The sequence below is a fragment of the Dreissena polymorpha genome, chromosome 1 (assembly GCF_020536995.1).
Source record: "Dreissena polymorpha isolate Duluth1 chromosome 1, UMN_Dpol_1.0, whole genome shotgun sequence".
NCBI classification, from domain to species: domain Eukaryota; kingdom Metazoa; phylum Mollusca; class Bivalvia; order Myida; family Dreissenidae; genus Dreissena; species Dreissena polymorpha.
Window position 1 is genome coordinate 61240331 of NC_068355.1, and position 16583 is coordinate 61256913.

The 16583-nt window shown below is 36.0% G+C and overlaps 2 protein-coding genes across 5 annotated transcripts in view; both read right to left on the bottom strand.

The window, feature by feature from the left end:
* Positions 1–16583, bottom strand: part of LOC127831380 (RING finger protein 141-like) — a 65855-nt gene that overhangs the window by 35776 nt on the left and 13496 nt on the right. The window contains exons 3-6 of one of the 3 annotated variants that reach the window (XR_008026403.1): positions 16106–16214; positions 14557–14714; positions 11987–12103; positions 5623–9378 (exon numbers count right to left, since the gene is read on the bottom strand). Coding sequence is in view for 1 of the 3 variants with exons in the window: in XM_052356378.1 (XP_052212338.1) it covers positions 9216–9378; positions 11987–12103; positions 14557–14714; positions 16106–16214 (547 nt within the window). In the remaining 2 variants the exon portion in view is untranslated. Of the gene's footprint in view, positions 1–4898; positions 9379–11986; positions 12104–14556; positions 14715–16105; positions 16215–16583 lie in introns of those variants that run through there. The other 2 variants (XR_008026402.1, XM_052356378.1) reach the window with 2 other exon arrangements.
* The window catches only part of LOC127831394 (RING finger protein 141-like), a 62678-nt gene that overhangs the window by 32756 nt on the left and 13339 nt on the right, over positions 1–16583 (bottom strand). The gene's annotated exons all lie outside the window — the stretch shown is intronic.

Sequence of the window (16583 nt, forward strand, 5' to 3'; positions counted from 1 at the left end):
GAACTAATTTTGTTCCATATTGTATTTACTGCCCCATTTTCATATTTTTTTAAACTCCTTAAGTTTCCTTATTTTGTCAGATATGTTCTCATGTTTGTTATTTTAGGGGATTTGATGAAGAAAGAGTGGTCTCTTTATGCAAATGTCTTTAGCCAATGTGCGGATTTTAAATGTACAGGTACCTATTTAATAACATGTACTTGTAAAATTTATTAACTAGTCCTGATTGCAAGACAAGAGGGCGAAGATGGCTCTAGTTCGCTCACCTGAGAGGAGTCGGTTCATTCAATCTTTACCAAACGTCAAACTTGACCTAGATATTGTCCAGACAAACATCCTGGTCAAGTTTCATCATTATTGAACCAAAACTCTAGCATATGGAGTGTTTTTGTTTTTGTAAGATTTGACCTGGTGACCTATATTTTGAGTTGACCCCCCCCCCCCCTTACCAAACATCAAACTTTGCTTACAAAAATAAATATTATGACCAAGATTCATAAAATCTGAAACAAAATTGTGACCTCTAGAGTGTTTTCAAGGATTTTGTATAATATAATGAAAATTTGGAAAATCGAAGGGCAATAATTATGGCATTAATTATGTGATTTATATAAAACCAATCTTCGTACCAAGTTGCATGATGATTGGGCAAAAAAAATGTGATTTCTAGAGTGTTCACTTTTTTTACTATATAAATCTAAGTAAACTGCCCCCCCCCCCCCCCCCCACGGCAGCCATGTTATTCAACTGACCAGAACCATTTTCGAACTCAACTCTCATATCAAGGAAACAAATGTTCTGACCAAATTTCATGAAAATTGGGCCTTAAATGTGACTTCTAGAGTGTTAACAAGGTTTCTCTATAGCCAAATTAGCAAAACTGCCCCCCCCCCCCCACGGCAGCCATGTTATTCAACTGACCAGAACCATTTTCGAACTCAACTCTCATATCAAAGAAACAAATGTTCTGACCGAATTTCATGAAAATTGGGCCAAAATTGTGACTTCTAGAGTGTTCACATGTTTTCACTATAAACATATGGAGAAAAATGCCCCACCCACTGGCCGCCATGTTTATTCACCAATCTGGGCCATTTTCTAACTCGTCCGAGATATCAATAAAACCAACGTTTTGACCCTTTTTCATGATGATTGGGCAAAAATTGTGACTTCTAGAGTGTTTACAAGATTTCTCTATAGCCAAATAAGGAAAACTCCCCCCCCCCCTCCCGGCAGCCATGTTATTCAACTGACCAGAACCATTTTCGAACACAACTTTCATATCAAAGAAACAAATGTTCTAACCAAAGTTCATGAAAATTGGGCCAAAAATGTGACTTCTAGAGTGTTCACATGTTTTCACTATATACATATAGAGAAAAATGCCGAGCCCACTGGCGGCCATGTTTTTTTCACCGATCTAGACCATTTTCAAACTTGTTCGAGATATCAATAAAACCAATGTTTTGACCAACTTTCATGATGATTGGGCAAAAATTGTGACTTCTAGAGTGTTTACAAGGTTTCTCTATAGCCAAATAAGGAAAACTGCCCCCCCCCAACTGGCGGCCATGGTTTTCAACGGATCGGAACCACTTTTGAACTCAACCAACATATCATTAAGGCAAACATTTTGACAAAGTTACATGAAGCTTGGGCATGAAGTGTGACGTGTACAGTGTTTACAAGGTTTTTCTTTTTTTTGACCTAATGACCTAGTTTTTGACCCAGTATGACCCAGTTTCGAACTTGATCGAGATATCATTGGGACAAATCTTCTGACAAAGTTTCATGAAGATCGGACATGAAATGTGGACTCTAGAGTGTTTACAAACCAAATAAGGACGACGGACGGACGGAAGACGGGCAAAGACCGGTCACAAAAGCTCACCTGAGCAATCAGGTGAGCTTAAAAAGGAATTGGCTGGTAAATTCCTGTCAAACTAACAGAATATCCATATTGTTCTCACAAGCACAATCCATACAAACGTATCAAAAATGCTGTCATTAAGCACAAGTTCTTAATTATAACCATTAATTGCATTAACAACATCTAACAAGAGCTGTCACCATAGGATGACTTATGCCCCCTATAAATGCTTGGTAGAAGTTATGAGCTTTTTTTCGAAACCTAAACACAGATTTCGAAACCTAAGTTCAAGGTCAAGGTCACAGGGGTCAACATTTGTGTGCGTATTGAAAGGCCTTGTCCATATACATGTACACATGCATGCCAAATATGAAATTGATGTCTGAAGTGACAAAGAAGTTATGAGCATTTTTCGAAATCTAAACGCAAAGTGTGACGGACAGACGGACGGACAGTCCGATCACTAAATCCCCTTCTTCGGGGGCATAAAAATGTCTTAGAATATCAAAACAAATCAGAAAGCCACATAAACTAGAGAGCGGACACCATGCTAAATCCTTGAAATACACTAAGTGACCCTGTGACCTAGTTTTTGACCCAACATGACCCATATTCGAACTTGACCTAGATATTGTCTTGATACAACTTCTGACCAAGCTTGGTAAAGATCAGATGAAAACTACTTCAATTAGAGAGCGGACACCATGCTTAATCCTTGAAATGCAATAAGTGACCCTGTGACCTAGTTTTTGACCCGGCATGACCCATAATCAAACTTGACCTAGATATTGTCTTGATACAACTTCTGACCAAGTTTGGTAAAGATCAGATGAAAACTACTTCAATTAGAGAGGGGACACCAGGCTAAATCCTTGAAATGCACTAAGTGACCCCGTGACCTTGTTTTTGACCCATCATGACCCATATTCGAACTTGACCTAGATATTGTCTTGATTCAACTTCTGACCAAGTTTGGTAAAGATCAGATGAAAACTACTTCAATTAGAGAGCGGACACCATGCTAAATCCTTGAAATGCACTAAGTGACCCCGTGACCTAGTTTTTGACTCGGCATGACCCATATTCGAACTTGACCTAGATATTTTCTAGATACAACTTCTGACCAAGTTTGGTAAAGATCGGATGAAAACTATTTGAATTAGAGAGCGGACACGAAAAGTGTGACAGACTGACAGACAGACTGACAGACAGACTGACAGACAGACAGACTGACGGACAGTGCGAAAACTATATACCCCCTTTTCTTTGAAAGGGGGCATAAAAATTGTTTCAACCGCCATTGTTTTTAACATACATGTTAAGTTTGATCACCTGGCACCTGTGAGATTTACATATTGATATAGTCCAATGACATCAAAAGTTACAGTTAAAGCTTGTTCATTTGCACTTTAGCTGATGAGTTTTGAAAACATTAATATAAGCCTTGATATTCGAAAATGGTGTTTCATGCACTTTCACATGCACAACACTTTCCACCTAGACTGGAATTTAGCTGAGGAGAAACCTTGCGCTAAACAAAAAATACTATAAAAGGAGAAAAGGTCGTCTCCTCACAAGCTTATCTGGGACAACACTTAACGCTTATGCATTAAGACTCATTTTTCCAGAGCGAGTATCATAAATTAGGATATTTACATTAGGATTTAATTACATACAGGGAAACTAAGAACAAAACCATTTTGTTCATCAATGTTAAAGCCTCTTTTACAATACATTAAGACTTTGCTGAAATATTTCCTAGAATATCTTTCATAACAACAATCAATGCTGATTTTGCTGAAATATTTCCTAGATACTAGTATATCGTAACAACAATCAATGCTGATTTAAAATTTCAATGCTTTTACAAAGAACATTTTCAGACATATATATATCATTTATGGCACAAACAGACAAATGATAATAAGTACATGTATTGATTTGAGGACTTCAACATTAAAAGCTTATACAAGAGAGGCTCTTGTTTGCCAGTAAAAAGGGCACATACCTTAACCAATACCTGAAAACAGCCTTACTCGAATCAGAGGCAGGAGATAATAGCAAAAGAAATTATTTCATAATCAAATCTAAACAAATTATGTAGCAGGGCCAGTTATTGAACCTGGCATCCTCAGACAAGTGCTAGGAGCTGTCTGGCCCATGCAGACCTTTTTTGTTGTTTTGCAACAGAAAATTATCAGTTAGTACTTTATTTAAAAGCCAATTATGAACATTTCTGTGTTAGTAGTGTCATTCCAGATTAGCATCAGCAGTCCAAAAAGGCTTATCAGGGATGACACTTTCTGCTAATGTGGTATTTTTAAATATAGTTTATTTTCTAAGCAAAATTCAGTTCAGGCAGAGAATGTCATCCCTGATTAGCCCGAGGCAACGTAACAGGCAAATCAGGGACAACAATTTGTGCATGTGCATTAAGCCCCATTTTCCCAGGACAAGGCCAGCTCATAAAAAAAAGTTAACTTAGGATCCAGTAAATTTGTATTAAAGCACAGCATACTTGCATATAGCTTCAGATCAATTTGATAAACCAGCAATTTAGCTAAATAATATGACAGCCATGTTGTTTATGAACAGATAATTTAAGCCTTGACACAGTGATCTCATCAACCCAATTTTCACTAAATCAGCGCCAACCAAGTTGTTGAGTCCAAAACAGATATGGTTAAGATGCAAATATTTGGATCCAATTATAAACATTAATGGATGTCCATTTCAGATATTGATATGAATTTTACATAGCTGGTACCTGAGTGATTTCACAAAATTACACTTTTTTTTTCCAAAAAGAGTATGTACATAAAATAGGTTTGATTGGTATAACGAGTGATTAATCATCAGTGATGGTTATGATATGCATGTAGCGAAGATACTAGATATCGGTCACATATTCATGCAATCAGATAAGCTATGACAGTATTTTTAAATCAATCAAATCACAGAAATCGTGGTTGCCAGAAAGGTGCTTGTTATTAAATGGGAGGGTTTAGTAAAGAACAAAGCTTCGTCATAAATTGCATTTTTTTTTAAGTATAAAGGCTCCTAACACAAAGTATACAGAATTCAAGATTTTTTTTAGATATGTTTAATTTATTTACCTGATATTTCAACTGCGTAATATTGACAAAACAAATTATGAAATTCCTGACCTGCGTTCCTAACAAAATCATTGCTTAATTAGATATGTTTAGGGCGTGGACATGAACAATTGTTGATATAAGCAGGACCTAAACATGTGCATTAATTTAAGTGCATAAAAAAAATAAAAATATGCCATATACAAATTGAAAGAATAAAACCAAAACAACCAATAATCATCAAACGGTCCCATATACATATATTTTTTTCATAAAAAATATATAAATGTATACTATTATTTTTGTTGTGACATAATTTGAATACATATTTTGCAGAACAATATAAATATAATTAAAAGAACAATCATTTTTTGTATATGCTTGCCAATATATTTTTTTTAATGATGAAGTGTGTACCTCCGATTTGCCTTACAGAAAATTTAGAACATTGATCTACCTTGTGAAATTTAAGTAAATTTGTCCCCTTCTGTGCAAAAACAAGGATTGAATTCAACTTATCATGCTTTCATAAACGAAATTGTCAAACAATAAATTCAATGATTTGTGCTGTTGCTTCATGAATTAATAGCAAGGTGTAAATAGTGTGCCCTGCATTAAGTACTTTTACCAACAAAGCACTTGTTGTACTATATTAACCCTTTTTTTGCACAGAGGAAACTGAAAATGGCTAAATGCAAACAGGAAAAAAGAAAAGACAGTAAGTAACTCGCAACATATGCAAACATATTTGTGACATCAAAGAAACACAATCCATGTATCTAGATAAATGAATTTTTATAAAAACAAATAGTATATGGACTTTTACATTTTACATCAATGAGTTTTACTCGGTGAGAAAATGCAAACAAATCCACAAGTGACATCACTGCTTGAGATGTCAGCAGTGATGTCACACATGGCATACATGTATATGCATCAGCAATGCAGTGTACTGAACTGCTCTTGCATGTATGAGGAATAAAACAACTATGCGTATTAATACATGAACTTATATCTTGGATAATAACAACAATATACAGTATAAAAACAAACACAATACATCTAAAAGCACATAAACAGAAAAATTTGCAAACAAGAGTCATGTTTGTTAGAAACACAATGCCCCCTACTGCGCCGCATTGAAATAAAATTTCTATTTATCATTTGGCAGGTATAGAAATCATCTCCCTTTAAAGGTTATTACTTCCCTTGAATTTTGTCCAATCCAACCGGGGGAGGGAGGGTCTCACAGTCAATTATGACCATGTCAGACATCACTGACAACCAAGGCCTGTGGTTTAAAAGAGATCATAGCCACAGTTGATCATGTATCTATGGACAGAAGTCCACAGGTATGTAATGAACATCAAAGAAATTATAATTATATCATTTTAAAAAAAACTTTGAAAAATCAATTATTTGGGTCATAAATAATCAAAATAATAAATCTGTACAGTAACTGTGAAAAGAACTTCAATTCTTGGTTAGGAAATATATAATATGAGATTTATAATTATATAAATTGTCTGTAACAAATCTCTATTTTTAGTAGCAAATAATTAAAAGCCACTACCGTGTCTTTAGATTCACCACTCAAAATGTGCAGCTCCATGAGATACACATACATGCCAAATATATAAAGTGGCTATGTTCAATATTGAATAATTTTCTCCCTTTTTAAAGCTTATTACTTCCCTTAAATCTGTATTTTTTACCGTAGACTGTAAAGGATGACCTTGACCTTTAACCACAATGTGTTTGTCAGAAACACAATGCCGCCTACTGCGCTGCTTTGATTTATTTAACAAAAATATATACGTGGGCAGGTCAGATAACTATGTCCATTTAAAGCTTATTACTTCCCTTGACTTTGTTGTTTTAGACCCTAGACCTTGAAGGATGATGTTCACCTTGACATGTTACCACTAAAAATGTGCAGCTCCATGAGATACACATGCATGCCAAATATCAAGGTGCTATCTTCAATATTTAAAAAGTAATGGCCGATGTTAAAGTTTTTTCGGATGGACTGACAGACTGACATACTGACTGACGGATAGTTCAACTGATATATGCCACCCTACCGGGGACATAAAAATAGAACACACATACATGTATATCAACACTCCGCTGATATGGCATGGTATGTGTATGAGTATGAAGGCATACCCTTTCTCTACAAAAAGAACTATGCACTGCATGCAAATAATAATGCCATAACATAAAAAAATAAAATATATCAACTGTAAGAACATCTTAATGTCCTTAAAATACATTATTTCAATCTTGCCTAATTACTGATAAAAAAAGATTAAGCCAATCATAGGAAACTCGATGTAATGTTGATGTTTTTTAAATAATAGACAGAATAATATTCAATATAAGTAGAACAAGCAAATTCGTTGAATTGATATCCCCCGCCAATATGCTTCTGGACACAAAAGAGTTCTATTTGACACTCAAAAAAGCATTTTTTCATGATACAAAGGGCTATAACTCCGTTATTAACAGATGGTGTATAATGCCATTTGGGGTGCATCATCCTCTTATCCATATATATACTCATACCATGTTTCAATGAAATCCGCCAAAGCACTTCCAAGATATGGCTCCGGACGGACAGAAAGACGGATGGACGGACAACGCCAAAACAATATCCCTCCGCCTAGGGCGGGGGATAAAAATATACCTGTCAACTACAGTTGCACAAATAACAATACAGTTAACGTAAGCTACATCACACAGGGTATGCATTAAATAACAAGTAAGTTTATTCCAAAGGAGGTTTAATTTGTCTATAAATGCTAGGTTGCAGGAGTCCATGTCCACTTGTCACGTTTTTTTTATATAAATGAACAGATAACAATGAAAACTATTCCCAAGAACTCAACAACTCTTCTATTCTCAAAGATTACTGAAGTAGGAGAACTGTGTACCCGCTATATAACAATATTTAATATATCATTTTTTAGATACCTGCAACTGCAAAATAACGATATTTAAAAGTTCCTCTATCAATTTTTAAGCAGAAAATGGTTCTCTTATTTTTATTACTGTTGACTTCACATTATCATATACTAGTATATGTAAGTATAAAATAAAAGTACAAGTATAAAGTGACAACCATATTTTTATCACAAAAGATTAGGCTTGTTTTATTGAGGGCTGACTAAACCTGCATATGTGCCTAAAATAACAAGACAACTGATGGCGCTGGACTGTGTCTGAGTGTGCCAGTAACTACCAGCATAAATGCTCTTACCCTACAAAATAATCATAACTAACAAAATCGAACACTTAGGTCATTTGAATGTTCAAACACTGTAAAACTCTTGAAGAAACATTTAATTTCAAAATCAGCTCTATTTAAAATATACTGATGAATAATTATTATATTTAAAGTGACATAATGGGGAAAGCACTTTTTGTTAATCTGATTTGCGAAAACGCAAAAACAGAGCACTATTTCAAGGTAATTGTCCTCCATTTTAACTCATACTTGTTCTCTGTTGGTATTTTTCAAGTGGTCATGAATCTCAACAGAAAAAAAACAACTGACAACTTCATTGCTTTAGTTTAGTCAATAGAGGTCCGGAATTGTTACATCATTTGAGCATATTCTGGGAAAACAGGGATTAATTCATGTAATTAGAATGTTGTCCCAGTTAAGCCTTGAAGTCTGAACAGGCTAATATTGGACAATACTTTCCACAGGCTAATATTGGACAATACTTTCCACAGGCTAATATTGACAATACTTTCCACGGGCTAATATTGGAAATACTTTCCACAGGCTAATATTGGACAATACTTTCCACGGGCTAATATTGGACAATACTTTCCACAGGCTAATATTGGACAATACTTTCCACAGGCTAATATTGGACAATACTTTCCACGGGCTAATATTGGACAATACTTTCCACAGGCTAATATTGGACAATACTTTCCACAGGCTAATATTGGACAATACTTTCCACGGGCTAATATTGGACAACACTTTCAATCTGTTTTTTTTACATTGAGAGGAAACTTTCTTTCAAAGAAAAATTCCATTCAAGTGGAAAGTGTTATCACTGGTTAGCATGTACAAACTCCACAGGCTAATCTAGGAGGAGACTTTACACACAGGCATTAAGCCCCATTTTCCCAGAGGCTCATATTGAACCCAACTCTAGTCTTAGAACATCAACATGCTAGACATTTCACTAAAAAACAATCCTATCCTTAGAAATATCACAGAGCAAATGCTATGAATTTGAACTTCGTGATTTTCTGTCAGCAATTCCCACAAGAACATCTTTCATTTCGGAGCTGAACTCTGAACTATCTGGAGGGTCTGTCAGCTCCCATGTGTCTGCGGAACTGGGGCAGTTAGCTCGACAAATTGGGCAGTTGTTGTGTACGTCCGTCCTGTCAGAATAAAACACGGATAATAAGCCTGAAAATGCTTGGTTGATCTGATACAGAAATGCTTAACAGACCCTATAAATTAATGGTTTTAGGCTATAAGCCCTTATGTATAAATATTTAAAAAATAAGTTTGCATAAGTCATTCCTAAAAGACATCAAACCAATAAAAAAAAGTCTGTAAATTAGTCAAATAATAATGTGTTCCTCATAAATAAAGTAAGTTAACATTTCTTCTGTGATCAGCTGGCATGAATAGCTAAGTAAGCAGCATTTTAGCAGTGATTTAGGAAACATTGTTAGTCATATCAGTCCTTTGCAATCTTTCTTTCACACATATTTGAAGGACAAGTGCATGTGTTTGCAGGACGAGTGAAAATTTTAATGCACTTGTCCTGCAGGACGAGTGCCATTTATAAATATTTTTGTCCCCTGAAACCTTTTGTTTGAATATAGACACAAAGCGTACATTAGAAAATCTCACCTCTGTGTGTTAAACAGCTTTTATATTTGAAAGCCCCTTCAAAAGCATACTGTTTTTCTGGTGATTTTTGTTGTTGTTTCTAACATTGATAATCATATATCTTTTAACAACAACTACGAAGCAAAAAATTCATTGTGTGAAAACATGTGAATGTTTGATTTTTTTAATGAGTATACAAACATTCGTTTCAAGAAAGGTAACAAAGTAAACAATAGGGCTCTTTTAATCTGAAATCTTACTAGGTATTTACTTTCATATACCGCCATGCTACAAGTCAAGAAATATCATTTTCTGTGTTTCCTCCCATTAGACTAAGCCGACACTTTTCTTAACCCTTCACTGCTCAGATATTATTTCTTCCCCTAGAAGATCAAATTACATTTAAAGACCTTTCTTACTAGATTCAAGTTTTAAAGCCTTGATTAAAAAAATTGATGAGTAGCAAACAGAACAAGTGGGCCTGAAAAGCCCCAAATTTGCTCACCTGAGATAACAAGATAATATTGGGACAAATCTTCTGACCAAGTTTCATGACGATCGAAAAATAAATGTGGCCTCTAGAGTGTAAACAAGGTTTTACTATAGCCATATAAGTAAAAATGCCCCGCCCCCTGGCAGCCATGTTTTTCAACCAACCAGCATCATTTATGGACTCTTCCAAGATATTATCAAGATTAATCTTCTGACCAAGTTACATGAAGATCGGACAGTAAATGTGGCCTCGAGAGTGTTAACAAGATTTTACTATAGCCATATTAGGAAAATGCCCCGCCCTTTGGAAGCCATGTTTTTTAAGCAAACATAATTATTTTCGAAGTCAACCAAGATATTATTGAGACCAATCTTCTGACCAAATTTCATGAAGATTGGACAATAAATGTGGCCTCTAGAGTGTTAACAAGGTTTTGCTATAGCCAAATAAGGAAAAATGCCTCGCCCCTGGTGGCCATGTTTTTAAAGCACCCAAAACCATTTTCGAACTTATCCAAGATATCATTGGGACAAATCTTCTGTCCAAGTTTCATGATGATCGGAAAAAAAATGTGACCTCTAGAGTGTTAACAAAGTTTTAATATAGCCATATATGGAAAACTGCCCCGCCTCCAAGGTGGCCATGTATTTCAACCTAAGGGTATCATTTCTGATCTCATCCAAGATATTATTGGGATGAATCTTCTGACCAAGTTTCATGAAGATTGGACATTAAATGGGGCCTATAGAGAGTTAACAAGATTTTACTATAGCCATATAAGGAAAAATGCCACGCCCCTTGGCAGCCATGTTTTTCTAGCAAAGGTTACCATTTTCAAACTCATCCAAGATATCATTGGGACAAATCTTCTGACCAAGTTTCATGAAGATCGGAAAATAAATGTGGCCTCTAGAGTGTTAACATGGTTTTACTATAGCCATATATGGAAAAATGCCTCGCCCCCTGGCGGCCATGTTTTTCAACCAACCGGCATCATTTTCGAATTTGTTCAATATATTATTGGAATGAATCTTCTGACCAAGTTTCATGAAGATCGGAAATAAATGTGGCCTCTAGAGTGTTAACAAGATTTTACTATAGCCATATATAGCCATAGAAGGAAAAATGCCCCGCCCCATGGCAGCCATGTTTTTCAAGCAAAGGTTACCATTTCTAAACTCATCCAAGATATCTTTGGGACAAATCTTCTGAGCAAGTTTCATGAAGATCAGAAAATGAATGTGGCCTCTAGAGTGTTAACAAGGTTTTACTATAGCCATATCAGGAAAAATGCCCCGCCCCCAGGTGGCCATGTTTTTTCAACCAACCGACATCATTTTCGAACTCATCCAAGATATTATTGGGATAAATCTTCTCATTGGACAATAAATGTGGCCTCTAGATAGTTAACAAGGCAAATGTTGACGGCGCACAACGGACGACGCACGACGGAAAAAAAGCGATCACAAAAGCTCACTATGAGCATGTTGTGCTCAGGTGAGCTTATAAAACCTGAACAGACTGCCACTTACTCACAGGCTGATCTGTTTTTATGCTAGTAGCAGACAGCAATTTTAACTTCACTTTCGAGCTGAAAAGGGTTAAGCATGGGTTTGGTTTAACTACATATGCAGCAAATAACATGGTTCACTTACCACTCTTTGCAGCAGTTTTCACAGAACTTGTGTGTACATGGCATGATAGTCTTGGCTTCATTCTGCATACAGATACAGCACTCATCCTCCAGAGGCAGACTGTGGCAGCTTTCAGCTCTAGGCAGAAACAGAAAGATAACATCAATAACATCAAAGGAAAACGAGCCAATTACTATGATGAACAAACATGATTCCACTATAACTAAACAAACAAACATAAAACTACTATACAACAAGATAAACATTTTAACTAAGTCTCCTCAAGACTGAGTCATAAATAAGGCCTCCAGAGTAAAAACAATATTTTTTTATGATTTGACCTAGCTTTTGGACCCAGGTGAACCAAATTCAAAGATGGCCTAGATATTATTAAGACAATTATTGTAACAAAGTTTCATCAAGATTGGATGAACAATTTTGCCTCTACAACAAGCATAAGTTTAAGTTGACAGTGCATGATACTCACAACATGACCCCAGGCGCCTGACATAGACTTACCACAAAAGCTCTACATGAGCACTTATTGATCAGGTGAACTAACCAACTAACATGATTCCCCTATAGCAAAACACGCCAACTAACATGATTCCCCTATAGCAAAACACGCCAACTAACATGATTCCCCTATAGCAAAACACGCCAACTAACATGATTCCCCTATAGCAAAACACGCCAACTAACATGATTCCCCTATAGCAAAACACGCCAACTAACATGATTCCCCTATAGCAAAACACGCCAACTAACATGATTCCCCTATAGCAAAACACGCCAACTAACATGATTCCCCTATAGCAAAACACGCCAACTAACATGATTCCCCTATAGCAAAACACGCCAACTAACATGATTCCCCTATAGCAAAACACGCCAACTAACATGATTCCCCTATAGCAAAACACGCCAACTAACATGATTCCCCTATAGCAAAACACGCCAACTAACATGATTCCCCTATAGCAAAACACGCCAACTAACATGATTCCCCTATAGCAAAACACGCCAACTAACATGATTCCCCTATAGCAAAACACGCCAACTAACATGATTCCCCTATAGCAAAACACGCCAACTAACATGATTCCCCTATAGCAAAACACGCCAACTAACATGATTCCCCTATAGCAAAACACGCCAACTAACATGATTCCCCTATAGCAAAACACGCCAACTAACATGATTCCCCTATAGCAAAACACGCCAACTAACATGATTCCCCTATAGCAAAACACGCCAACTAACATGATTCCCCTATAGCAAAACACGCCAACTAACATGATTCCCCTATAGCAAAACACGCCAACTAACATGATTCCCCTATAGCAAAACACGCCAACTAACATGATTCCCCTATAGCAAAACACGCCAACTAACATGATTCCCCTATAGCAAAACACGCCAACTAACATGATTCCCCTATAGCAAAACACGCCAACTAACATGATTCCCCTATAGCAAATCACGCCAACTAACATGATTCCCCTATAGCAAACACGCCAACTAACATGATTCCCCTATAGCAAAACACGCCAACTAACATGATTCCCCTATAGCAAAACACGCCAACTAACATGATTCCCCTATAGCAAAACACGCCAACTAACATGATTCCCCTATAGCAAAACACGCCAACTAACATGATTCCCCTATAGCAAAACACGCCAACTAACATGATTCCCCTATAGCAAAACACGCCAACTAACATGATTCCCCTATAGCAAAACACGCCAACTAACATGATTCCCCTATAGCAAAACACGCCAACTAACATGATTCCCCTATAGCAAAACAGAGTAATTAAAACATAGTCATCAGATTATCGGGAATCCAAGTTACTTGCACCAATTGTAAAAAAGACCTAAATCTGCCGTATTTGGGCGTTATTCACGTCCGGACATCCATTAAACGAAGCGCTGGACTGTTATTATTATCATAAAGATGCAATATATACTGTTGAATTGTATACAAATGACAACAATGTCACATTTACCGATCTAAGATTTAACAAAACAACTTTTTTACTCTAAGTTTCAAATCTACTGTAAACACAGGTCAATAAAAATTGAAAAATCCATAAAAAAAGCACAGAAAAAGCTTCAATGAGAACAAGAAGGCAGATTCTGAAAATAAATGGTGAAAATATGGTTCAGAAAATGATTCTCACTCCCCTACTAATAAACCAAAGTATTGGTATACCCCAAGACCCACTTCCACCCCAAAAGCTTCAAGTGTCTAATTTAATGCACGAGAGCTATCGCTCGACTATTCTGCAATGTACCGGTAAATACAATTTATATTTTCAGATTCTGCAATTCATCTAATAAGATGACTAAAAAGACTTATTTGAACTTTATACATGTAGTTATTTATATTTATAAACGAAAATCTATATTTTAGTTATTCCCTCAAGACTAATGTTATTCATCACTCCTCTATTTTAACTGCTGACACTATAACCACGACCCAACTAGCCACAAATGCAACCAATACCTAAGTCTGCATGTAGCTACCTATAAACAAAATTACAGCACACTAACCCCATTCCTTACTAAAAATTACAATTCTCGTACTCGTCTAGTATCACAGATGCGCTAAGATTGAAGGGAATTGTGCCCGGGTTGGCTGGAGGCAGGTTGTTTACTTGCTCTGTAATCTCCTTATAAACTGCAATGTATTGTCGCAGGCCCATGTTTCGTACAGAACATATGCGCTTGTTTACCGCTAAGATCTGCAAGCAAAAGACAGCTGCATTATCCAGAGAGTGAAATGGAGCACCAGTGACACCATCGCTGAGCTAAATGCATGTGCATTAAGTGTCATCCCAGATTAGCCAGTGCAGTTTTCACAGGCTTATCAGGGACATCACTTTCCGTCTGCACTGGATTTTTAACAAAATTACCATTGAAGCCAAATGTTTCGTCCCTGATTAGCCTGTGCAGACTGCACTGGCTTATCAGTAATGACACTTTATGCACATGCATTGAGCCAATTTGCCTGTATTGCATTCAACTGAATTATTTATATTTTATTAAATTATTTTACTTTGCCTGTGACCTCAATGAAATTTTCTACACAAAAGTGAGCACAGTTTCTTTGTGTACAGAGTTTTGTTCTTTTCACATGTTGACACTTATTATTGTGGCAGTAGGTTTTTGCTTATTTTTTCAGAACCACAGCCTATCAAGCATTTACAATTTTAAACTCACCAAACCTTCAACTTCAATCCTAAATTTAAGCAAACGAGTTTATTTTTCAAGTCCGGCATAATATGGTCCCATTAAGAGTGTTCAGAAAACTTAGTTTAAAGCAGAAAGGTAGGCACTGAGCAACAGTTTTAACATAAACAATGGTACTTGTAATATTTTATTTATTTAAACAAATTTCAGGTGTGATACTGATATGCAACGAAAGTTTTACTTATTTTACTTATTTTCTCCACATATTTTGGAATGAACAAAGTCTATAATTAATGTGGTCTGTAAAAAAGCGGTGTCATAAAGTATATTCAATGCATGCCTATGGACGTATTGGTTCAAAAGTATGATACATGTAATTTTTTTTGTTTTCAACATTGTTTATAATTGTTAAAAAAACAATAATTACTATCCTGCAAGAAGCATGGTAAAACAAGATTGTCATTAAATTGAAGAATTTTTTTGTCAAAAAACAGTAAAACTTAAGAATGTACATACATGTATTGTCATTGTTCATTTAAGCCGATAAAACACTCTTCCATATTCTGATGTGTGCCTATCAAACTTCTTGGGCTGACACTTTTTATATGTAACATTTACACCCTTTCCCACTCATAAGCAAAGTGAAAATGGCCAGAACAGTCTGCAAATAAATCCCAGCAGTTTGAGGTTTTATGCTGTTTTCTGACTATTAGTACCTTAGGGTTGAAAATAAACCCTGTAAAACTTGAAAAAATAAGAAAGCTCTTAAATTTAGTTTGATTTTCTAAGGGACTGCTTTAAAGTGCCTATCAGAATTGTTAAGATTTCAGACCCAGCTGAGAAGCATCTAACAGATTTCTTGTTTTACCGTTCTTCACTCGGTTTGAGTTAACCATTTTGCACTCAATTTGATTTTACCTTTTTGCACTGAATTTGATTTTACCTTTTTGCACTCAATTTGAATAGTGGCTTTCCAGAAGATAGTCTCGTCGGTTCCAGGCTTCACAGAGAACTGTAGCTGTTTGCCGTGATTGTCTGTGAATGTGGAGGTGCTGGAAATTAAATAAGCGGCATTCTATAAAAATAGGGCTTGAAGCAGGTGCCTTAAGTGCTGTCACAGATTAGCCTGTGCAGTACGCACCAATATTTCAGTTTTAATAGATTCCATAAAAAGTAATAGTTAAAGCATAACAAGAAAACTACTGACCGCTTTTAAGTATTGTATTCCAATGAACTAACACTCCATATGATATCCACCTTATTGAAAACAGCAAACATATACAAATATGTGAGGTCACATTAATTTCATGATTTTATTTAGTGTTTTTTGGTTTGATTGGCAGCCACTTCCTTTCATTGACTTTCCGAATAGAGTGAAGAGCAATTATTGATGGGATAAGTAGAATACCACCAAGTCAAAA